At 43.1% G+C, this 26184-nt stretch overlaps 1 protein-coding gene across 20 annotated transcripts; it reads left to right on the forward strand.

Moving 5' to 3' along the window:
• The first annotated feature begins 674 nt into the window (after positions 1 to 674).
• On the forward strand, positions 675 to 23761 carry LOC108100922 (inositol hexakisphosphate and diphosphoinositol-pentakisphosphate kinase). 20 transcript variants are annotated; one of them, XM_017205045.2, is made up of 17 exons: positions 675 to 1311; positions 2011 to 2164; positions 3677 to 3735; positions 8431 to 8863; positions 8930 to 9172; positions 9680 to 10178; positions 10248 to 10519; positions 10574 to 10754; positions 10850 to 11047; positions 11374 to 12394; positions 12512 to 12839; positions 15248 to 17257; positions 18434 to 18823; positions 20034 to 20106; positions 21109 to 21337; positions 21791 to 22370; positions 23163 to 23761. In XM_017205045.2, exons 1-17 carry the CDS (start codon positions 1192 to 1194, stop codon positions 23531 to 23533), a joined length of 7161 nt encoding a protein of 2386 aa, XP_017060534.1. In that variant the 5' UTR covers positions 675 to 1191; the 3' UTR covers positions 23534 to 23761. The 20 variants fall into 20 exon arrangements, 19 of the variants coding, with proteins under 19 accessions (XP_017060534.1, XP_017060549.1, XP_017060537.1 ...); XM_017205046.1 differs by having other exon boundaries at positions 713 to 724; positions 2057 to 2164; XM_017205060.2 differs by lacking the exons at positions 2011 to 2164; positions 3677 to 3735 and having other exon boundaries at positions 9692 to 10178; positions 15248 to 16600; positions 17024 to 17257.
• The last annotated feature ends 2423 nt before the right edge of the window (positions 23762 to 26184 follow it).

Here is a 26184-nt window from a genome sequence, read left to right on the forward strand (position 1 = left end):
ATGTTTAGAAAATATATAAATAAAATAAATGATAAATAATTTAATGTTGATTTTAGGATTTTTTTAATTAGATTGCTTTCTAAAAAATAATGTAAGAACACAACAATTCATTTTTCAACATATTCACATAACATAACATAACATATTCATTCATTTTTTAACATTAAAGGGAGTTTAAACTTAACTTGAGCATTTTATTTCGGGATTACAATTATTACTCCGTTAACATTGTTTTATTTTGAATTAGCAATTTTTAAAACTGTACTTTATCAGCAGTTTCAGCTAGAAATTAATCTGAAATATATCGATGAACAGTCAATATCATTGCTTGCAAGTATGTTTACATAATTCGTAATCGTCCTTTTATTTTAGCGGCTTTATATTTATAATTGCCTTGTTTTTCGTTTAGGCAAAACAGATGATCGGTAAAAGCTTCAGATTCAGATTTTTGAACAGCTGAACTGAAAAATTTGATTTGCATGTTGAAATGTTGAAATAATAGTTTCTCGTTAAAGAAAATTTCAGATACGGTTTTTTTTCCAAACGTTGATTGATCCACGATTCTTAAAAATATTTCACGAGGTAGAGGAATAAGTTAAAGTGGGTAATGCAATTAAAGAGGAAGGATTTTTTAGTACATTTATGTTTTGAGCTTTGGGCGAAAGCTCTTTGCCCATCTGAAAACACTGCGGCAAAAAACGGAACTTCTGCATCGAGCGGACGTGTGCGTGTGTTGGGCTAAAAAAAATCAGAAAAAGCAGAAGAAGAATAAACAGCGAGAGAAACCCAGTTCAATAACAATTAACTAATAACAATCACCTACCCCGCAGCAGCAGAACGACCCCTCGCCCGCCCCGCACCTTTCCTTGCTGCCGTCGCGCTTCCCCCTCCCACTCCTCCCACCGGTGGCGAACTCTGCAATAACCAAATTATAATAATAATAACAACACAAACAATAACAAAAGCAAAAACAGATTTCGTAACTCGTAAAATCGAACGACAGTGAAAAAAAAAAAATTGTTATTAAAAATATACATACACCCACACTCGCGCTTTAACACGCGGCAAGAACTGCGTGCGTGTGTGTGCGTGTGAAAAATGTAAAAAACGAGGAAAATAAAAACATTGCCCTGTGTTAAATGCTATTTTTTTGTTTGAATAACCCCACTAACACCATCGCGCAGGATAATCATGTCCTACACCGAATTGGAGTCGGGATACCAGGATATCTCTCAGCACCAGCCTAATCCGCACCAAAATCAGCCGCAGCAGCAGCGCGTCGGTTTCTACTTGGGATTACAGGATGGCAACGTAGGCGCTTCACTATTTTTTACTACTAAAACATAGTCTAACCCACTAAAAAATGCGTTTTTTTTACTTTTGAGTACTTTGAGACCTCTATGTGTCTATAGTGGAGGTCGAAATAATAGCACTTGTGTAATGGTTATTCTTGAAGTATGCCTTAACATTTAAAATTACAATTATTAAATAACAACACATAAATAAATATATATATGTATGTTCAAAATTTAAAATGATGCAAATGCTCTTTAACGGGATATTTGTGAATTTTTAAATGCACATACAAATTTAATTCCAATCCTAACATAATTTGTGTTCACAGAGAACATGTTTTTGGGTGTATCAGGTATTGTTTGGTTTGATAGTAATACTTAGAACATTCAACATGGCAACACAAAATTAAGCCTATCAAACAAGGCTAACGAAAAATATATAAAATATTGCGGTGCTATTATGTTGACCTCTACTGCAGATTTTTGCATACGGGGCTGACCCTGACTTTTTGTGGGTTTCTTGCAGTGGCAGCTTCTTCTCCTTCTTCCTCCCCGTCCCTTCTCCTATCCACCCCTCTCTACCCCTCTCTTTTTGCCAACAGCTGACTGTTCAATGTCAATGCCAAAAGCTTTTGCTCTCCTTAAGACTTTCTCTCTTTCTCTTTTTCTCACGTGTTTTTTGTGTTGTGGTTTCGAATGAACATAATTTATATAGATATGTACATATCTGTGTCCTTCTCGCCTCAAACAATCAAAAACAGTGGAACAACAAATGGGCAACAGCTTCGATAAGTTCGGGGGCGGAGGGCGTGGCGCATCAGTAGGACGCCGCTGGCTGACGCACGTAAACTCCACTCCGAATCTGGGCGGTGCGTGACTAAAACAACACTTCGAAAAATACGAGATAATTTAGAAAACTTTGGAATTATTAAACTCGTGAAAAGTAGAGTTCCTAAATTATTTGCATATTTAAAAAGCTCAGTGTAACTGGGTAATTTGAGTTACAATTTTTGTGAAGTTGAATTGTTTGGCCGCCAATTAGTGTTTTTACTTCCTCCAGATTCAAATTACTACACTTCGAAAATTTAAAATAATAATCAGTTATGTAGAACTTAAATGTAGAATGGACTCGTCGCAAATTTTAAGTGACAAGATTGTTAGTTCGATTCTTGGAATGTCAGCGGTGAAATTTACTATACATACATATGTACATACATATGTAGAACTTCTCTAGTTTTGTCAACTTATGATATAGTAGTCGGATTTTATAGAAATAACTTTTTAACATCACCAAGAATTTTTCTATTTATTTTCTCTTATTTCTCTGACAGCTATATTATAGACTCTATAATATAGAGTCGCCCAAATTTCATGAAATTTAATTTCAAATTCAGGAATCGTTAGAAAACTCTATTTCTAAAAAATCATGTTTGTATAATAAAAAAAACATGATTTGCTCCATATTGTTTCCACAGAATCCGAAAAATAACATTAAAAATTTGTTCCATTCAAATTTGAATTTTTTTAGTCTTGCCTAATGCAGCTATAAAGTGTATTCATTATGAAGTTGAACTAAAGTTATTCTTCCTTGCGTTGCAAACTACTGGCTAAAATTATAATAAAAATTCACAAAAACCACTACGTCGTCATTTTAGGCTTCGATTTCAAAAATTTTTAAATCAATCTTTTAAGATTTGTTTAAGATGTGTTCAAAAAAAAATGCTTTGAGATGAACGCGTTTGAACTTTTTCGAACTTTTTCGTTTTATATTTACACCTCTTGCGGTAAAACTCAAAATTTAATCACTAAAACATTTTTTCCCGCCTTTCATTCATTGGTTAAAATTTTTTGAGTGTAAGAGTTAGTTTTTTAACAATTCCTATCTTGCAGTTAAAGTTATTTGAAAGTCAAAATTGTTTGATTTCCAAAATTTTGAAAAATTTTGGAAAGTTTTTATTCCTTAAACTAATTGGCGTGCAAACGATGGCTACCCGATCCGACTCTTCACATTTCAAAAACTAAATTTTTTTTGACCAAGTTTTTTGTTTTAAATTGAAGAATTCAATGGGATAACTTAAAAATTAAATAATTTTTCGCAAAAAGTAACTGTAGTCGATTTTTTAACCATTTATACAAAACTGTTGCTTTGATAATAAAAATTTTTAATGAATGTAGTGCAAAATTAAATTTCTAAACTTCGTATATATGTATGTACTTAGTATGAAATTGACAACAGAAGATTGATACTTGGTGTAGTTTCATTTTAGCTAAAATTGTAAAATCGACACAAAGAGATTTTTGTTAAAATGTATATCGATTAACGCTTTGTTATTGTTTATCTTCTATCCACTCGCTTCTATTTTTTCCGCCCCAAAATCCAGAGACAGACGCCAGCGCGTTGGAGCCTATGGAGCCGCGCTCCTCATCATTTTCCCATCCGGTGATTCTTCAGTTCTTGCACTTAATTCCGTTCTCGTTGTTTTGCATTATTTTGCTCGCACTTTCAGTTGGTATTTTTTAACAATATTTTTGTTGTTGTTTCCGTTACGTTTTCATTGTTTGCTTAATTGGCGAACGCGCCAAATCCTAATTAAATTTTCGGCTTCTTGGCTGCATTAATTAATTACCCAGTTGTCGCAGTTATTTGTATTGTTTGTTTGTTTTGGTTTTGGTTTTGGCATCGGAAGCCGTCCGGAATCTCTGGTGGCCCCGAATCGAATCCAATTGCATCTTCAGAACCGCAGTTAAGATCCGACTTTCGAACGAAGCAGTTTAAGTGTCGCAATTGCGTTGAAAACACTTTTTTTTTGGGTGAGCCTTCTAATATCCCTATGATGCTTATCGAGAATTATTGGAATCCATATAACACCCAATTAAAGAGAAGTTCTTTTTCAAAAAGCTAATGTTTAGTAAGTCTTTCGGGGATATATGTGTGTGTCTCAATATTTATTTTCCGTTTCATACTTTTGGGTGGTTTTATAAACTGTAAGCAGTTGCACTAATGACTAATGTATCTATGTTTTTTGTTTAGTTAAATTGTTAAATTGAAGAAAATAAAATTGAAAAAATGGTAATATGAAAATTAGGCAAAAAAAAGTGCGTTCGTTGGTTTCTATTAATGATTCTATATCAGATTAAAGTGTCCTCTTTTCTTATATTAAATAGGTAAACATCTGAATTTAAGATGATAATTTTAGCTATGCTGTTTAGTTTTAAAAGCTTTCTTCGGGTAAGGGCGGACTTAATTGTATAAAAATTTCAAATGATTTAAATAGATCCCCTTTTGATGAGCCTCTGACGTAGAGGAGCGTTGACGCTGCGATACGTTACACCTGTATCTTTGTATCCACGAATCGTGACTCAGTTGTCAGATTTTCATAATAAAATACGGAGAAGAAAAGATCGTGTCAAAACACATATGCATTCGAAAGGCGATAATAGATCGGCAAGATCATATCCAGTGCCACTTGTCAAGGGTCTCCATCGGTTCGTTCCACATATAGAGCAAATGTTTGGTTGGCCAATTTACGCCTAAGGGGATTTCGGGCAGATCTGTGCTTCAAGACCCGCAGAGCCCTTATCTTCGGAATTCTTATCGGGTTTGCTCCACCGCCCGTTACCGGTTACCGTTTCCCAGCCTGCTCTTTGTGTCGCTCTCGTTGTCTTTGTAGTCGCTTTCATTAACACTGGCCGATCGGCCGGACGTGTACGCTATATAAGTTGTAGTTAAGTCGTGTCGTCAACAAATGAAAGCGACGATGATAACAAGACGCCTCCAGCATGTCGAAACAATTATACAAAGAGAACAACGCGCCCTCTCAGTCTCAGTGTACTTAAAAAAATAGAATATGAAATATGAGTTGAATTATCATTGATAATTGAAATTGCTTTAGTAGTTAATATTTTGAAAACTAAACAAATCTATTATTTATTTTTCCTTAGAAAGGTGTTTTTGATTTCTGCAGAAATTATGTTTTATGATGCGTGAAATTCATTTAGTTTTATTGAAATTATTGTGTGATTGACATTTTTGGAAAAGTTTGTTTGTCATCCGAAAATTTATGTGTTTCAACACTTGCTTGAAACGTAACCTAACCGAGTAACTTGGTCTATTGGGTGATGACTGCGCTATACATAACTGAAAATGTCTACAATTATACAACCTATTGTAGTTTGTCACTGCGTTAATGAGTTGATCAAACAAAAAATGCTACTGCTTTGAACAGAAAAGTGGAGTTGTCCACTCTGGGTTTTTCCTAACGTTCAAATAGTTTAGTGGCGAGCATTTTCCAGAGTGTAGCGCCCCATCTTTCTCTTTGTGGGACCACTTCTCTTGTTGTTTTCCCGTCTTTTTGTTTCTAGCCGATCTAGCCGACACTCTCCTCCGACTTTCTGAGTGGGCGCACAGTCGAACTGGCTTGCCGTACGCCCTGAAACAATCCGATACGATCCGATTCGATCCCCGGCGAGATCCCAACGGGCCGTTCGGTTCAGTTCCGCTAGTCAGTTGGCCGCGCTCGACGGAACAGTCGTTATTCCGCTGACCTCGGCGATCGGCGTTTTAGTACCTCCTCGGGTTGGGTCACCTGTTTTGGGGGAATTCGCACGACGAGCACGTACGGCTTGTTCTAGCCGATTCCCCATCAGTGTTCTCAACTGTAGATACCAAAAGCGAAACTAACTCACGATGTAATAAGCCAAAACAAACAGTTCGCGTTTAGATTAGTGGAGTGTTTTAAGGGGTTACCACAATTTGACGGTAGAAACAAGACCAAAACCTGAAAAGGCCTTTTTTGCAAGTGAAACTTAATGTTATAAAGCATACAATTTTTGTTCAGCACTTAAAGTGCTTTGTGCCCACAACCAAAATAAAAACAAATTAACTTGAACAGTATTTTGTCGAACATCAACTTTTAAAGATGCCACAGGGTCATCAAAAAACAATTTGAAATATAAATAACGACACTACAAATCTGTTCGAAATATGAGTTTATTGTGGATATAATTAACTAATTAGGAAAGCTTTTTAAACATTTCAATTGTTTGTCGCTCGGTGCGGTTTTTCCTATTCCAATATAAAACCTGTGCTCAAAACCAGAAAAATATCCTCAAGTTTCTAAGGGTTTTCGAGTCTCGACCATAGAAAAACTGCAATAAAACTTTAAGAAACGGCCAATGCAGGGCTAGCAAAACAGCTCGGTTGGCGAAGCAATGGAGTGGACGTGGTTTAAGGACTGGTGGCGCCTGAAGAAGCTCAGGTCGCGCCACCAGCGGCACAAGAAGAAGCTCGAGGCAGCTGCCGCAGCGGCTGGAGCTGCAGTGACCGCTGCGGCGGTGCTTCCTGGTGCGGAATGCTTGGAGGGAGCCGGCCAAGGGGATCCGCAGAACAGTCGCCGCCACAGCCTGGACGCACTGCCATCCCACGGAACGGGGGCCAGGCGTCGCAGGGGGCGTGGTCGCGACAGGCTGCGCCGGAACCGGCTGCTGCAACGCCAGCGACGGAGCCAAAGTGCCGGAGCCCACAGTCAGCCGGGCACGGGAATTCCGCTCGGCAGAGGCAAAGACAACCAGGACGAAGATGATGACGGGGAGTACGGACCCTTCAACGTCAGCGATTACGAGGACTACGGTCCAAGTCATGGCAGCGGAGAGGACAGCGATGATTTCTGCTTCTGCGATGTCTGTATGAATGTAGGTCTAGCCGATATAGAAGGTCTAGAAGGTATAGAAGGGCTAGAAGGTATAGGCGGTCTAGAAGGTATAGAAGGTCTGGGAAGTCTAGAAGAATTAGAAGGCATAGAAGGTCTAAAAGGTATAGAAGGGCTAAAAGGTATAAAAGGTCTAGTAGGTTTAAAAGGTATAGAAGGTCTAGAAGGGCTAGAAGGTATAGGCGGTCTAGAAGGTATAGAAGGTCTGGGAAGTCTAGAAGACCTAGAAGGCATAGAAGGTCTAAAAGGTATAGAAGGGCTAAAAGGTATATAAGGTCTAGTAGGTTTAAAAGGTATAGAAGGTCTAGAAGGTATAGAAGGGCTAGAAGGTATAGGCGGTCTAGAAGGTATAGAAGGTCTGGGAAGTCTAGAAGATCTAGAAGGCATAGAAGGTCTAAAAGGTATAGAAGGGCTAAAAGGTTAGAAGGTCTAGCAGGTTTAAAAGGTATAGAAGGTCTAGAAAGCATAGAAGAGCTAGAAGGTATAGGCGGTATAGAGGTCTAGAAGGTCTGGAAAGTCTATAAGGCATAGATGGTCCAGAAGGTATAGATGGGGTAAAAGGTATAAACGGTTTAAAAGGTCTAAAAGGTATAGAAGGTCAAGAAAGTATAGAAGGTCTAGCTGGCTTAACGATATTGATGATCAGACGCTGAGACGCTAATGAGTCGAAAAAGTCGGGGCGAATTGAGCGCTAATTGCTCTGTTGATCGGCTGGCACCTGAACCGGTTTAGTTTGATGTAATTTGGGGGTTTTCTTCAAACTTTCTTAAAATATCTTGGTATTCGTATTCGGTGCACTCCAATGAATGGGAAAGCTAAATTTTAGGGACCTCACCCAAATCAAAACATATTAGTGTCGTTGGAAATTGGTTTGGTTTTGCCAAGTGATGGCTCTCTTATTATAAAATTTCAAATTCAAATTGGTATATAAATCAAAAAGCTATTTTTTTAACTTTGTCCTGGAGCTTGCTCCGCGTTTGATCTTTATCAGTTTGATATGTATTACCCTGGCTTTAGAAACCATACAATGGTTTAGTAACAGCTCCTGAAATAAGCTAGAATTCTAATAACGCCTTTGCAAAAACGCAGCTCGATTAGGTCACAACTCCAGTTTTTTGCCGACATGACTAATTGCAACAAGTCATTGCTTTTTAACCGCAATCCCTGTAGTTTATTTTAAAGATATTTCAATACAACTCACCACTTTATGGGTTCGTTTCTTGTTCGAGTAGTTGCTTCCTAAAGGGAGCGGGGGGAAATATGACACATTAAGTAACTAAAAAACTGTATTACACAAAAGATCGGAGAGGCGAGACTCCGGATATTTCGCCCGTTGCCTGCTGCATGCCCGCTCAAACCGGTGTTCCCATCCGGGTGAAGGATAACTCATTAACGACCTGTTCCCTCTGTTTTCTCTGCTTCCAAAGGGCGACACTGACTTCGGGGACAGCAATGACGGCATGGACTCCGACACGAGCACCTCGTCCAGCAACAGCAAGCAGGTGGTCGTCGGCATCTGCGCGATGGCCAAGAAGACCCAGTCGAAGCCGATGAAGGAGATCCTCACGCGGCTCGGCGAGTTCGAGTTCATCAAGCTAGTGACATTCGAGGAGAACGTGATCCTGCGGGAACCCGTCCAGAACTGGCCCACCTGCGACTGCCTGGTGTCGTTCCACTCGAAGGGCTTCCCGCTGGAGAAGGCCATCGAGTACGCCCAGCTGCGGAACCCCTTTGTGCTGAACAACCTGCACATGCAGTACGACATTCAGGACAGGAGGCGGGTGTACGCCATCCTCGAGAAGGAGGGCATCGAGATACCCCGCTACGCGGTCCTCGATCGCGACTCTCCGGATCCGAAGCGTAAGTACTGATACTCCAGCCACCTTAACCAATTGCTAACTCGCCAATTTGACTTTCCACCCTCAGATCACGAGCTGATCGAGTCCGAGGATCATGTGGAGGTCAACGGCATCACCTTCAACAAGCCGTTCGTGGAGAAGCCCGTCTCGGCGGAGGACCACAACATATACATCTACTACCCGACGTCGGCGGGCGGTGGCAGTCAGCGGCTCTTCCGGAAGATCGGGAGCCGGAGCAGCGTGTACTCCCCGGAGTCGAGGGTGCGCAAGACGGGGTCGTTCATCTACGAGGACTTCATGCCCACCGATGGTATGCCACTTGCTCACTATCCTCCCATGCTCTATTCAGCTGTAGGTACTACCCAAAGCTCCTCCACTTCTCTCCCCGATCCAAAGCGATGCGATTGGTGGTACACCGGCTTCAAACTAGCAAACTGTTTTATTTTTAATTACGAATTGGATTCCTTGGATTGGTTGGATTAAGCTATAAGATTTCGTATTTGGTTTTTTGGCAATGGTGTACCTCCTCGATCGCTGCCCCAATAACCCCTATAACCGCTAATCCCCTATTCGCTCTGGCTGTCTGTATGTTATGGCTTTGGCTAGCTCGAACATCGTAGACCACTCACTCTTACTCTAATCCTCCAACGAAGCATCGCTCTCATTGTGCCTTGTCCTGCGTTTCGCTCCGCACGCGCCGCTCATCGCCAAGCTCACAGAAATCTAGTAAATAGACAAAACCAAAATAGCAAACACCGAAACACACCAGTGGCCGCCAGTCGAACGCACTGAATCCAGCATCACCTTTACAACTTAGTGTACTTTTCAGGCACGGACGTCAAGGTGTACACCGTGGGGCCGGACTACGCCCACGCGGAGGCGCGCAAGAGTCCCGCCCTGGACGGCAAGGTGGAGCGGGACAGCGAGGGCAAGGAGATCCGCTACCCGGTGATCCTCAACCACTCCGAGAAGCTCATCTCGCGCAAGGTGTGTCTGGCCTTCAAGCAAACCGTCTGCGGATTCGATCTGCTGCGCGCCAACGGCAAGAGCTACGTGTGCGACGTCAACGGGTTCAGCTTCGTGAAGAACTCGAACAAGTACTACGACGACTGCGCCAAGATCCTGGGCAACATGATCCTCAGGGAGCTGACGCCCACGCTGCACATCCCCTGGAGTGTGCCCTTCCAGCTGGACGATCCGCCCATCGTGCCCACCACCTTCGGCAAGATGATGGAGCTGCGCTGCGTGGTGGCCGTCATCCGGCACGGCGACCGCACGCCCAAGCAGAAGATGAAGGTGGAGGTGCGGCACCCCAAGTGAGTGGCTTATCCCTGCTCTTTGGGAGCCTCCGTCTAACCAATCGAACCGATCCCACCCCCAACCAGATTCTTCGAGATCTTCGAGAAGTACGACGGCTACAAGCTGGGCCACGTCAAGCTGAAGCGACCCAAGCAGCTGCAGGAGATCCTGGACATCGCCCGCTTCCTGCTCAGCGAGATCCACACGAAGGCCCACGCCGAGATCGAGGAGAAGGAGAGCAAGCTGGAGCAGCTGAAGAACGTCCTCGAGATGTACGGCCACTTCTCGGGCATTAACCGCAAGGTCCAGATGAAGTACCAGCCGAAGGGTCGGCCGCGCGGCTCCAGCTCCGATGACAGTAAGTCCGCTGGCATTGCCCCATGTCCGAGTGCCGTGATTAACCAATGCGAAGCCAATCTAGCAGCGGAACAGCCCGTGGAGCCATCGCTGGTCCTCATCCTCAAGTGGGGCGGCGAACTGACGCCAGCCGGTCGCATCCAGGCGGAGGAGCTCGGCCGCATCTTCCGGTGCATGTATCCCGGAGGCCAGGGAAGGTCGGACTACTCGGGCACCCAGGGCTTGGGCCTACTAAGGTGGGTGCACTTTGGCTCTCTAATATTTTAATGGTGTTCAAAAACTACTAGTTTGAGATTGCTTAAGTTATCTGGAATCTTAATTTTTATTTCAGGTTGCATTCGACGTTCCGGCACGACCTGAAAATCTACGCCTCGGATGAGGGCCGAGTTCAGATGACGGCTGCTGCCTTCGCCAAGGGTTTGCTGGCCCTGGAAGGCGAGCTCACTCCCATTCTCGTCCAGATGGTGAAGAGTGCCAACACGAATGGGTTGTTGGACAACGATTGCGACTCCAGCAAGTATCAAAACCTGTAAGTCGTTCGTTGGAGTCCATCAACGAGGTTGAAACGATTGGTTCGTGGACTGATCAATTTTTTCCGCGAAATAATCTATTGAATTTGATGTATCACCTGTTCTTGTGAAATCTTTTACAAACATTTAAGTAACAGCCTTTCGTCTAGTTAAAATCTTCTAAACTCTATTTATCTTGGAATTTGTTTATATTTTTATATGTTTTAAATATGTATCCATTACCATGATACTAAGAGATATTTCCTTTCTTATCTAAGGACTTTTACTATCATATTTTATATAACCTATTGAAGATAACATTCATGGAAATACTTTTCCGCAACAGGGCTAAAGGTCGCCTCCATGAGCTTATGCAGAACGATCGGGAGTTCACCAAGGAGGACCGCGAGCTGATCAATCCGTGCAACAGCAAGTCGATCACCCAGGCGCTGGACTTCGTGAAGAACCCGGTGGACTGCTGCCACCACGTGCACCTGCTCATCCGCGAGCTGCTGCACATCATCAGCATCAAGAAGGACGACCCGAAGACCAAGGATGCCATTCTGTATCACGGCGAGACCTGGGACCTGATGCGCTGCCGCTGGGAGAAGATCGAGAAGGACTTCAGCACGAAGTCGAAGCTGTTCGACATCTCCAAGATCCCGGACATCTACGACTGCATCAAGTACGACCTGCAGCACAATCAGCACACGTTGCAGTACGACCAGGCGGAGGAGCTGTACATCTACGCGAAGAACCTGGCCGACATCGTCATTCCGCAGGAGTACGGACTGACGCCGCAGGAGAAGCTGGCCATTGGGCAGGGCATCTGCTCGCCGCTGCTGCGGAAGATCAAGGGCGACCTGCAGCGGAACATCGATGAGGTGGAGGACGAGTTCATGAACCGCCTGAATCCGCACTACAGCCACGGCGTGGCCAGTCCGCAGCGGCATGTCCGCACCCGGCTCTACTTCACCAGCGAATCGCACGTGCACTCGCTGCTCACAGTGCTGCGCTACGGGGGATTGCTCAATGTGGTCACCGACGAGCAGTGGCGGCGGGCCATGGACTACATCTCGATGGTGTCGGAGCTCAACTACATGTCGCAGATCGTCATCATGCTCTACGAGGACCCCACCAAGGACCCCACCTCCGAGGAGCGCTTCCACGTCGAGCTGCACTTCAGTCCGGGCGTCAACTGCTGCGTGCAGAAGAACCTGCCGCCGGGTCCCGGATTCCGGCCGCATTCGCACGGCGACAATGCCTGCAACGTGAGCCTGCAGTCCTCGGATGAGTCGAACCCCGCCAGGATCGAGGAGGAGAACGACTCGAATTCGGGAGAGGAGCGGGAGGGCAAGAAGCGTTCGGTGAGTTCAGATCGTAGCTCCCTTTATCTCTGAAAATCGCTTGGACTGGCCGTCACTAACAACCAGCTTACTATATACATACATTAAATGCAATGCTTATTTACTATTTGTATTTAGACCACTGGACAAAGAAGCTCCGACCGCAGCGCAGAACGCACCTCGCCCGCCTTCGGATTCAACCGACTGGAGCTGCGGTCCAAGCAGTTCAAGTCGAAGCCCATACCCATCGGAGCCCATCACACGGTCAGTGGCCACGAGGCGATGGACCTGGCCAAGCGGCTGAACGAGGAGCTGGCCTCGCAGCAGCAGCAGCAGCAACAGCAGCAGCAGAACCAGCAGCTCCGCCCCATCAGTCCGGACATCCGGGCGGTGAGCCCCGACTGCGAGCCGCGCTCCCGGAGCTTCGAGCAGCGTCCCTCCTCCGGCGTCTGCGCCAAGGAGCCGGGTACGTATGTCTGGGCAGGGCCCGACGGTCGATCGAGCAAAGCTTGCCGCCGCCGCCGCCGCCTCCGCAGCCTGTTTCGCCTGTTCCTCAGGGTCGGGAGCTCACCACCCACCCACCTACCCACCTACCAACCAACCAACCAACCAACCAAACCCACCCACCCACCTTCCACAAAAGAAACCTGCGTTCCTTCTTGTCTAACACATCTCACATCCGCCCGATTGGCTAATTCCAATTTTTGACTAATCCGCACTGACACGGTTTGGTTTTTCCCCCAACTTAAACACGGCTGTGTGATATGATTTGGCAGAGGAGAAGAAACAGGGAAGCAAACATCGTGTTATATCGTTTGCCACTTTGTAATAGATTTTGTCCGATGCATTAAATATGAAGCTATGGGAAGATGGCTGTCTTCAATTGCTTAAAGTACAACTTTACATATAAAACTTAATATATATCGGTCAAGTCTGCCAGATTATTCAGCCTTCGGTCGCTCCGAAGTATCACCTCTATCCATCTCTCCCTGTCATCCTTTATGGTTTTTTAAAATATTTTTTGTGGGGTTCCTTGCATGCCGTTCCTTTGTTTTCTGTGTTTGCGTCTCACGGTTTCCCGTCAGCACTGCCAGCTAACACAATTGGGGAATCCCCAAGGCTTACACTAAGGAAAGGAAAACCCGAAACCCAAGCCCAAACCCAAACCATATTCCCGAACTCGCTTTAATTATGTTTTAGGTCCTCCCACCACCCAACATATTTCGAAGAACCTTATTCAAACTTTTTAAATATATATATATTTCGATCCTGTTATATATTATATATAAGATATATCCTTTAGCTAGATGTCTCCCTATTTCGAATGGTAAACGAATTATATTCAGTTGTGATTTTCATCATTTCACACTATTGCTCAAGAAAAAATTTTACAAGAATTTCCATCTTTATCTCTCTCGAGCTGTGCCCAACATTTTTTGGTTTTCATTTTTTCTATTGTAAAGCGATCGAAAGGACATACACACACACACACACCCAGGACATACTACACACATGAACACACATTTTTCGTTTTATATATATATGTATCTCGATCTGTCATTCTCAAATGAAAGAACAAACCAAAATGTTTGCCGAGAAAAACTGAAAATCTATAAGCATCTGGCCGCGGAATCCCGTGTACTTGGCAATGCTGGTCACACTGTCTCAGCCACAAAGAAAAACATACACAGCCACTCTAGACACGCCCCCGCACACCTGCCCCGCCCCCAGGGAGCAGCTGAGCCCCAGGAAGGATTTTCACCCACCGCTTCTTCTTATTTTTGAAGAGAAGAGTTTCCAAAATTCTTGCTGGGGTCCAGCTGCCTACGGTCACACTCGGTTCTATCCCCCTTCTTTGTTGCTCCCAGTTTCTTTCACTATCTGTATCTACATCTCTATATATCTGCTTGTTTGTCTGCCTCCCTCTGTCCTGTCTATCTATCTCTGTTTTTGTCTCAGTGCATGAAGAGCAAAGATTGGAAAAATGCGGAAAAAACCGAAAAATTAAGCTTGGTTCTGTGGAGTTCTCTTGTCTGTGTCTGTACGTTGCGTTGCTCGTTGTTGTTGTTTGCAGACCCAGACCCCGCCACCAAACCAACCCACCCACCCATACCCCTCACACACCCACATTGAAACACAATTCATTTACGGAGACACACAAGGACCTAACCGGACTCGAGAAACCCACTTACTCTCCGAAGGCTGGTACTCTACTAAAAGCTTCCACTAAAGCCTTGGCCGCCGCAGCTTCAAAGTTTTCCAAAAACCGCGATTCGCTAAGTGCTCTTGTGGGGTCTTAAAGATCCTTGAGTTTAGTTTGTGCGGTGTAGATTCCTGATATTAAAATGTAACTAATTTGAAAGAGATTTAAAGTATACAACATCTTCTTAGACAACACAGGACTGAATTCCGATGTTTGAAATAAATAACTTATAGATTTCTTTTAAATATTATCCCCTTAAAGTTATCCTTTTTTATAAATTGATTTCTTTTATTTAAGTTTGCGTACCGACATCTTTAGAATCTTGCAAGAGCATTTCCCACTCGGCTTGCCGATTTTGTTCTCCTTCTTGTGTTTCCTTATGGTTTACAAACTGTTTATCCCCCGTCTTTTCTTTCCCCCTGTTTTTACGAACCTTTGTTTCCACGAACTTTTCGCGATCTTCGACTTTTTGATTATCTCGGCTAATGAGTTTTCTATCTGTACACACAACTACATACACCAACGCACCGATACTCCGATTCTCGAATATATCAATACGAACTTGGCTGATTTTGGACTGGAAACCCGAACCCCCACCATTTCGCCCAACTAATTACCCCTCATCCCGACTCCATTTCGCTATCGGACTGAACTTTGACCTCGGTGTTTAGTGGCTGCACCTCCAGACTTCGGAGAGAGAGACTTTCAGGCCTCAACTTCTGAATTCGGGGACATGGCCCAGGCTCGTACGCCCGAATTCGGCGAGATAGCCCATGCTCGAGTGGGCGTGGCCGGCAACTCGGAAGGAGGAGCTCACTCAAAGGCCGGAGTACGTACGGCCTTCCAGATTCGGGTCACGAACAGTTTGTCCTTCTTCAAAATAGACTCCTCGACGAACGAGCTGCCCTTGTCGGACATCGACTTCTCGCTGCACCCAGCCACGCCCCAATGCGGTCCGATGTCGCACAAACGCCTCCACGTGCTGACCATGCGGCGCATGGAGAGCTGCGACGAGGGCGACGACCTCGAGCAGCTGCGCCACCTGCCGCAGATCTCGCCGATGGCCACCAACGAGCGTCCGCTGAGCTCGTGCAACTGCAACTGCAGCGGCTCGGCCTCGCATGCGCACTCGCACTCCAAGAGTCTGATGGACTTGGGCCAGGCGACAACGGCGGCGTCTTCGCCACCAGAAGCTGGCCAGGATTCGGAGGCGGGTGGAGAGCCGACAGCGGCGGCGGCGGAGGTGAGTGCCAGCAGCTTCGACGATGACTTCCAGTTGTCCAGCTCGGCACCGGCCATCCTGATGAGCTCGCACTTTGGCCAACGGCCCGCGGTGGCTACTCTGTCGCCCATGACCCATGCCACCACCTCTCCAACGGCCTCCACCCTGCGGCTCTGCCACGACATGGACAAGGCATCGGCATCGGCTTCGTCTTCGGCTTCAGCATCTGCCCAGCGCAAGGCCACCAGTAGCTCCTGTGGCCAGCTGTCCATGCCGGCGTCGGCTCCTGTTGTGGCAGAAAACCCGTTTCGCTTCACTGTTTCGTCAGTGGGTGCGCCATCAGCGCCACCTAGCGGCGTTTTTGTGAGCTGCTTCGAGCCCATCGAAGAGCTGGTCACGCCCACTTCGGAGGCGGAAGCAAGGCCATCGCAGCCAGAGCCGCAAGTGGTCTACAACTTGCCCACGTTGCTGATAACGGGCACCGCAAGTAGCACAGAACTGACGAGCTCGAGCAGCTCAAGTAGAACGACAGTTACAACAACAGCTTTCACAATGGGTACACCAACAGATAGAAAGATATCCAAAGATGAAGCTATACTAACAGAAATAGACAGAAGTACAGAGACAGCAACTAGTGCAGCAACTGATACAGAAACCGATACAAAAACAGATATAACAATAGATTCACCAACGGTTACAGCGAAAGATACACCAACGGTTACACCAACAGATACAGCAACGGGCACGGGAAAAGGTACACCAGCGGGTACACCAACAATTACAGCAACCGATTTCACAAAAGGTATAAAGAGTGTCACACCAACACACACAGCTTCTCCAACAGCCAGCCCCACATCCTCACCCACATTTACACCACAACCCACCACCACCACCACCACAACAACAACAGCAGCAGCTGCAGCTGCAGCAGCAGCAGCGGCTTTGTTTGATAATACAACAACAATGTCTTCTAATCAACCATTTACTAACCAATTCCAATCGATCGATCCCACCTCAAACGCCGCACCACACCAACATCACCACCAAAACTCGACAACGATCACCAATCAACAACCACAACCACAACCGCAACCACAACAATCATGCACCATCAACAATACACTGAACGAAAACACCACCGCCACTGCCACTGCCACGAATACAAAAACAAATACCAACACCACTACCACGACCCCGTCTTGTTGTACCAATACCATCGCCACAGATAGCCAAGTCTCGGTGTCGGTTTCGGCCTCGGTGTCATCGGCCAACTCGTCCACCTCGTCGCGTCGCCAAAGACACAGTATTGCCGGCCAGATGTCCTATATGAAAATGTTGGGTTTCGGTGGTTTTAGCAAAAAGATGGCCACCAGCACAAATAGCCTTTTCAGCACCGCCGTCATCAGCGGCAGCTCGTCCGCTCCCAATCTCCGCGACATGATACCGGTCTCGTCGTCCGGTAAGTACCCAAAACTGCTGTAGAGTATTGTAGTATGACAACAACACTTGGGATGCATCCACTTTCGATGGGGCAAATCGGGTGGTCCAAATAAGAATAATCTCAAAACGCTTGCTTATGTTAGAAATTTACGTTTGAGCCCAGACTTTTGATTTGATCAAGTGTTGTAATAATGAAATAAATTCAGGTTAACCAAGCTTTTTTAGGTAAATTTAAATTATTAACAAAGTTCATTTTTGAATTCACTTAATTCTTATTAATGGCTTTAAAAAAAAATACAATCAATAAGGTCCCTTCGCAATCTCAAAATTATTCTAGGCGGAAAAGATTATACTTCCACTTTGGTAGCTATGCGCAAATCAAATAATAAGATAATCTGCTATAAAAAAAGAATTGCGTTAGTAGATTACAAGAACACTGTCTTTGGCTTACCATCAAATATAGAAACCTTATGTTTGATAGGTGTTAATAAGATCATCAGCAGATTACTCCAATTGAGGATATGCGATCTTTCACGGGACTTGTAGTTTTTAAATACTAGAGTAGGGTATTTTATTCGAAACTTTATTTAGTAAATGCCAATAGTCTTGCAAGGCAAAAATTGTAGGCGAGACCTGCTGTGCTTTATTAAAAACTAAAAAACGCTCAATATTAAGGGCTCTAAACAACAAAGAATTGGAACACCTGCCTTGAAAAATTTAGACAACTTTAAAACATAGACGATTGAAGACAATTGTACTAAGCGAGTGCGTAGATAAAGATGTATTAGGAGTTGGAGTAAATTATTTTAAAATCCGGCACGAAGGACCAATTTTTAATAGTTTCATGGTCGAAATCGTAATTATTTCTTTGAATTCTTGGCACGGAAAGTCTTTGATCACACAGTGTTGCTAACTAGCCCGTAGTAACGAGAAATAATTGAATATAGAAAATTCTTTCTGGACTGACCCTGATCAAGAGAATATATATATTTTGTTGTGTCGGCATATACTTCAATTAGTAAGATATTGTGTTGTGTCAGGAATATTGTTATACGAAAATGGGAATGGAAATTTAAATAACACACTTTCCTTAAATTATTATGTTTACTCTAGGAGATTATTAGAGGTTAGAGGCTTATTTCAGAGAAGAGTGAAAATATTTTGGGCCTGTGATAATGACAACTGTTTCCCGCAGGGTTTGGCGATGTGCCACCAATCCGACCGCTTGAGACGCTGCACAACGCCCTGTCCCTGCGTAAGCTGGACAGCTTCCTGCAGGACATGATCCTGGCGCAGATCTTCAAGACGCCGACAGGATCGCCGCCACGTGGCTTCGCCAAGAGCACCTTGCCGGCCGTCTCCTCGATGACGCTAAATGCCTCCAATCAGGCGGAGGCATTAGTCAGCAATGAAACGCCGCCTGCGGAAAAGCAGTCAATTTCTACTACCGCCACTCCGACCTTCGACCGGCGTGGCAGCGAGTCCGGATCCACAAACAGTCCGCAGCTCCACCCGGAGAGTCAGTGCCCCGACATCGCCGGAAGCAACTCCTCGGTGATGCAGCCGTCGGCGGGGAAGATGCAGCGTAAGTGCAGAACAAAGTCGGTGCTCGAGTGGCAGTGCTGAACGGAATCAGATCTGGTCTATCTTATCACTAGGCACTTTATTTGGCTTTATTTTTGTAACCCCCTAAATTGACACTTGCAATGCGCACAATGTTTAATACGATTAAATTGTGAAAGTGGTTTTCAAAACTTGCAGGGCCCACAAGTTTGATTTGGATACATTCCTGCATTGTTGTGATGGGAAATCAGAATGATCTATAATTATCTTTTAGCATGCTGATTAAACGGTGCTCAAACACAGATACACTTTGTATATATTTTCATTTATATATATGAATTGTTGAAATTGTATAGAAAACTGAAAAATTTTTAATAAAATTTCATTGATTGGAGTTCATCAGATATGATATAATTTTTTTTTTTTAAATACTTATTAAACTTAACTAAAAGCCTTAAAAGTTATAATTTGTAAAGAAAAGTTCTCCATTTTTGTTTATTTTATTTTGGTTTCCCTTGAAAGTATAAGGAAATTTTAACTAAGCTTAAAACCCTGTCAAAAGCATTTAATTTATTTTGTTTTAAAAATTACACACTTAATTATTTATTTTATTTTCATTTTTCAGAGAATGCAACAGAGCCAAGCATTTAAAGCAAATGCACTAAACCTTATTTTAACCTATTGGTGTACATATTTATAACGAACCAAAAGATATCTATATACGTATGTCTTTGTATGTTGAATTCACTTAGTTCCTAAGTCTTTTGTTCAGATTTATAATAAAAAAGTGAAACTCAATGTACATATTATAAGTTCTTCTTTATTTTGCTACATCGATTAACATTTTAGTAATTCTAAAACTTTCACTTTCCCTTCTTAATTGTGGCTTTTTCGCTCGCTTTTTTCCAGACTTTTCTTTCGCAATGAGTTCTTTTCTTTCCGGATTTATTCCTCTTTACTATGTCTGCTTGATTTTTTGGATGTACCTATTTACACACTGAACAAACCTTATTCGCATCTCTCTATTTATTTTAAACATTCTCTAATTTATTTTTGAATAAAAACAAAATTCTTTCTTATTTCAATTTTGCTTGCTTACTGTTTTATTTTTTTTGCTATTGTCCCATTACGTTTCTGTTTTTTGTTCGTTTCGTGACTCCTCTCGATAAATAATTGTTTTACTAACATCTTGAACTCCTTGATCACGAACCACCAACCCGTTAAAAAAAAAGTTTGGCCGCAAGATAGTCTCCAGGCAGCTGAGGAGGAGGATATGTCCCTACCAGATTTGGAAATGAAACCGAGGTGAGTAGTTAACCCTCAGCGCACACACCTCTGTTTTTTAACACAACGCACACACTGGGTGTTTTTCACCCATTCGACTTTGCCCGTTAATAACTTTACTTGTAATTGTCCGATTTTCAAAAACTTTTTTTTTGTAATATGAAGAATTTTCTCAAGAATATTATGGTATAAGCTGTGAAGTTGTAAATTCAATTTTTCATACTTTAATTCGTAAAAAACTGATTGGTGTTCATGAAAAAGTCACTTTTTTTTCAAAAATTGTTATTAAAATGAAAAAAGTGATCAATCTACAAAAGAAATCATTTTTTCGAGAGTTCAGGGTACGAAATTTCAGATTTTAATGGCAGTTTAACCGTATTCTCTAAAAAGTATATTTTTTTAGTCATTTGAAAATGGGTAAATTTTTTCGTTGTTGCGGGTAAAGTGTGGTATAGAGTAATGCATTTTGGGGCTCAAATTCTTTGTTTTTTGTGTTTAGACACTTTGTTCTCAAGTGAAAAGTCTTTTGGGTCGTCCATTTCAAGCCTATCTTGGTAGTTTACGAATTGTTCAATTTGCAACCGCAATTGCATTTCCTAACCAGAAATGGCTTCACAAGGGCCCGCGTCAGCATATTGGCGCCTTTTCTATGAAAACAATGATATGTCACATGTAAAAACTCGAAAAAGGGGGTCTACAATTAAAATTTCAAACTAACACGATGTCTGTACTTACGTGGAATTTGGAACACAACGCACACACTGGGTGAAATTCACCCGCTGAGCAACTTTCGATATTTCCCCTTCAACGAATTTTGGGACACTGAAGCTGAAACTCGGTGTGGGCGTAGTGGTGGCGCATAAGTTTTTTTCCCCCACCACTCCCAAGCCCCCACCTCCTTCCATTTTTAAATGCCGAACCGCCGAAAAATCGCGCTGAGTGAAATTCACCCAGTGTGTGCGCTGAGGGTTAAATATGTTTTAAATATTCGATATTACATAGACTGCTACGTGACTTTTTCAGCCTGGATCTTACCATGGAGATTATGGAACAGGGTGCCTCGGCAGCTCCCGCTGTCTTCGAGCCCATGAACAGAATGGAATCTGGCGAGGAGGCGGCGGGCGGGGGAATCTTCTTGAGCGTCTGCGAGGAGCAGGAAGGCGGCAGCACCTGCCTCACGCCAGTCAGCTTCGGCATGGATCTGGACCTGAGCATGGTGGCCAACAAGGGCTCCATGACCTTGTCTGTGGATGTGAGTGCAAGTTATACTTTTGTTTTTCATACATTTACTGAGTGGCTACCATTTAAACGATTAAATAATTGGGACATCATTTCCCAAGAAGGTCACCTGAAGTTTTTAGGTCAGAAAGAAAGAAAAAAATAAGCATCGCAATTGGGACTGATATAAATTATTAACTAATATACATGTTTACTTTATTGAAATTTAAATAAAAAAAGGATATAAAATTACTCAAAAAAAAAAGACCAAGTATTTATATAGGTATCTATAAACAAGAAAGAAAGCTAGCTCTGGTGATCTATTAGGAATTTTTCCAATAAATTAATTGAATTAAAAGTATCTTATAGAATTTAAATGTAATACTTTTTACCTTTTTGTTCCTATAAGTAGAGTCAAAGAATCTTCTGTATCCAACAAATATAATTTTAAATTGCGAATGTAAATAACTTCTCTTCTTATCCACAGGGATTCGAGGACGACGAGGATGCCACTTTGTCGGCGGCGACAACACCTTCTCTGCCGGCGGACTGTGAGCCGCGACTGGAGACCTGCTACTGTTGTCCCATCCACGCGGAAGGTCCTCCCGAGGTGCCCAGTGACGATCCGCGCTTTGGCTTCGCCCTGCCGGTCCGCGTCACCCAGGCTTCGCCGGAGCACGTGCGACCCGTCCGCCGAGCCCACGATCCCGTGTCGCCGCGGATCCAGAAGCAGATCAGCCTGTTCGAGGGCACCGCGGCCCAGGCTGCCGGCCAGGAGAAGGCCGACTCGAGCGGCTCGGTGGGGGCCGGGGCGGCCCTGCACGCCTCCATCAACCTGCCCACCGCCGGGCCGCAGCATCTGCGCCACGATGCCCGGCTGCGCAAGTTCGAGAACCTCACGCAGTCCACCTCGAACTCGAACTTCCCCTTCGAGAGCAACACCCTCAAGCGGGTGCCCATGCAGGCCACCGACGACTACGCCAACGTGAGCCACACGCAGAGCTGCATCAACCTCAAGAGCGGCAGCAGCGGAGTCCTCGGGGGATCCCCGCAGCATCAGAGAGGAGGTGCCTATTAGCCGCCAGTCTTGGCTCCTGTATACATAAGTCGTACTTGTGGGTTTACTCCGTACATGCTACCTTTTATTAATTTTTTTATTTTTTTTTGTTTTCTTCAGAAACTCAAAAGCTTAAAATGTTTATTTTGAAAATGTACTGTGTGGTAGGGATTTTTGTTTTGCAATGATAACATTATTAACACAACGAGAAAGGAAGCTAGCTTCGGCAAGCGAAGCTTATATACCCTTGCAGTCATTAAATATGTCGAACAAAATACAAAAAGGCTAAACAGCATCGAATCTGTGACGATTTTTCTATTAATTTTCCATATTGTTCATATGATAGCTATATGATATAGTCGTCAGATTTTGATGAAATTTAATTTGTAACTCAAAACTCATTAGAAAACTCTATACTCCAAAAATCATGATTGTCTGATGAAAAACAACGGCATAATAATTTCATTTCCGTTATTTCTATATAGATTTTTGGATCTTTCCTATGGCAGTTATATGATATAGTACTCCGATTTTAATGAAATTTTTTTCGTTTTGTAAAGCTAAAAATGTTTAACCCAAGAAGAATTCCATGTGCAGGAGCTTGAATTTATTCTTGTACTATTTTTCATTTTGTTTGCGGCAAAGCCTGATACTTATGCTATAACTATTATAAATCAATTAATGTAAACCTATCCCCCCAAAATGATTTAGTTATATGCTTTCAAATGTCGGCTGCAAACGGGGCTTTATGTATTTCGAAACCCATTAACTTATGAAATACTTTGAATTACATTTTTCCCAGGATCCAGTGGAGGAGGAGGAGCACCTGGAGCAAGCGGAGCTGCTGGTGGAGTGCCGCCGGATCGGGAGCCACCGCGAGCCCACTATGGACGGATGATCAACGCCTGCTGCTCCGCCTCGGCCTCGCCGTCCCCCTCGCCTTCTCCTTCGCCGGGAGCGCTGATTGTCAAGGAGCGGTTCATCGAACCGCCGAAGCGGGGCGTCGTGCGCGGATATCACGGCAAGACGCAGTCCATGGACGCCGACTTCCTGTTCAACGAGTTTCTGCTGCTGCCGGCCATGTCGCCCGCCAAGCTCTCGTTTGATAGCACCGATATCGATCAGGCCAGCGATGACGAGGCGCCCAGCGCCTCCAAGCCGTGCCACTCTTAACTTTCGAAATAAAATTCTCAAAGCACTCGCACTCTCTTAAGCCACGCCTATCTCACTCGAACAAGCTGCTGTTACTGCGGGCGCTATCGGAAAAATCGTCATCGCTATCGAGGGTGTTATCGCATATATCGACTCGCTGTCGGGCTCTTTAATCTTAATCAAACTGTTTGTTGTTGTTGGGCCAAGAAAATAAATATAAAAGGCTAATCTCTATTTTTTGTCCGTAAATAAAATGTGTTTTTATTGCAAAACATTTTTCTAGCTCATAAAGTTTTTAAGATATTGATGCATATACGGATGAAGAGACCATATTCCTTTATCCTTTCTTTGTCTTTAGGTTACAAAAAGAAAAATACAGAATTGGTCATTTCATGATTAACTTAAGTGGAACTACTTGATCTTAGCTTTCTCTTTAGAAAAAAAACCAAAATATTCGCCAATTTTGTTGATAGTTTGCTATTCTCTCCAGCCTAAGCACATGACATTTTAAAATATTGCTCTTTATTAATATAGATATCGACCCAAAAATAATAGGACAACTAATACTAATACTATTAATATTAATTAATAATACTAATACTATTATCCGTGGTCCTTCCTTCCTATTGCTAACTTTTTAACAATTGCAGTACACCTTTACCCCACCGAGTTACAATCTGATAGGTATTTGCAACAATCTTTTGGAGAAATCTGGCATGCGAAATTGTATCAGCCGCAACTCAGACTCTGTCCCCTTTTGCAAAAGCTGAAACAAGCAGTGGGTGCCGCACAAGGTCTACATACATATCTTATGCAAACGTGCCTCCCATACGCAATTTAGAATCGATCGAGGTTGACAAGTGAAACCGCCGGCCAAAGCCGCCGTGTCTGTAGAACCGGTGGGTCATTGACAGCCGATCGCACTTTCACTTGGTCCGATCATTAGCATGGCATCATCGCCCCGATCTCCAGCTGCAGGCCATCACCATCACCATCACCATCGCCCGTCGTCATCGTCAGCGTCTTCATTACCATCATCATTGTTGCCATCGGCGGAGCCATTGTTGTCGCTGGTTGAGTAATCCCCACCAAGAGCGGGCTTCTTGGGGGCTGATATAATATAATAGGTGAAGTCGCAAAATAAGTTATCAACTGAGAAGTTTAAGGTTTCAGGTGCGTAGATTGTTAATGTCACCAAAAGCCGAATCAAAATAACAAATATGTAATGTCTTTATTTTGATATGAAAGTCAATGCATTAGAAGTCACGACTTCAAAGAATATTATTATTATTAGCTTATTGGAAATTTCTTATTTTAATGCCAATTTTCTAAACCCTTGATATTTTCAGTTTTAAAATCCATCGGTCTTGTGCTCCTTATCAATCCGTAAACATTAGTAAATAATTATAGCTTTCGAATCAGAGTGGTACTATAAATAAACTAAAACTAGAACTAAAACCCTTAACTACCAGATATCCTTTTCCTGGTACAAAAAATCACTTAAATATGATCTGATTGAAAATGATCTAACCCAAAATAGTACCATCGATTTAAGTACCATAGAATTTCGTGATTTGTGGGCGTTGAAGTGGGCGTGGCACGAATTTGAAATAACCTTGCTCAGCATCATTAAAGTCCACTTGTTCAATGCCAATATTCTAGTTTCCTAATTTGCCGTTCGTACAGATCATAATGACCTCTGCCTATTATTGACATAAAGGTTTTCTTGAGTAAAAGGTATATAATTACACATTATATAATATTATATTATGTAAAAACTTATTAAAATATGGTTTTTTAAATGTGTTTTTTTTTTTGTAAATGCAGCCAGGCATTGTATTTATTATCTTTATCTCCCACAAAGAACTTTTCTTTTGCTTTAGCCAATTATACTCATTGCTGCAGCCATTTGTGATTGCTGCTTGGTAGAACGTACTGCATGTTGATGTTCTGTTTTCACTCCAGTTTGAATTTAAGCACTGTAATTAGCATAGGAAAACCAAAACAGAGAGCGGCTTAAGCACAAAGAAAAGAAAAACAAAATGTTTCCACTCAATTTAGTTTTTTGGTTAATTTTGCAAGCACGCCTCTGTCTTGGCAATTATACAGGGGTGGGCGTAGGGGGAATTCGAACTGTACTAGCAGCAAAGTGTGGGCCCCACACGCATACACTTTCTCACTCTACCATGTGCACGCACTGAGAAAAATTACATGAAAATGAATTATAAATTACCTAAAACAGTATATTGTTTAAAATGTATATTCATTTCATGAATATTCAAATCTGTTATTTGAATATACATTTTCTTCGCAGTTTTATTATACAGTAGAATCCCGATTATCCGGATCAATTAAAACCAGGGGTATTCCGTATAATCGGAAATCCGGATAACCGATTTCAAAGCAAATCAAATATTATTTAAGTTTTAATAATTTTTATTAGGTAAGATATATTATGAAGATATCTTCATTTTGCCTTTAAGAGACAACACTACTCTTTTTCGCTTGGAAATTTTAAATTTCCACCACAAAACGTAAACAAAAATAAAAGACAACCTTTAAGTTGAACGCTATCAATGAAAATGAATGAGTCCGGATAATCGGATGTTCGGATAATCGATGTTCGGATAATCGGGATTCTACTGTATATATTTTGCAAGGAACCCATATGT

This window comes from Drosophila ficusphila, unplaced genomic scaffold (assembly GCF_018152265.1).
Source record: "Drosophila ficusphila isolate 14025-0441.05 unplaced genomic scaffold, ASM1815226v1 contig_197, whole genome shotgun sequence".
Lineage (NCBI taxonomy): Eukaryota > Metazoa > Arthropoda > Insecta > Diptera > Drosophilidae > Drosophila > Drosophila ficusphila.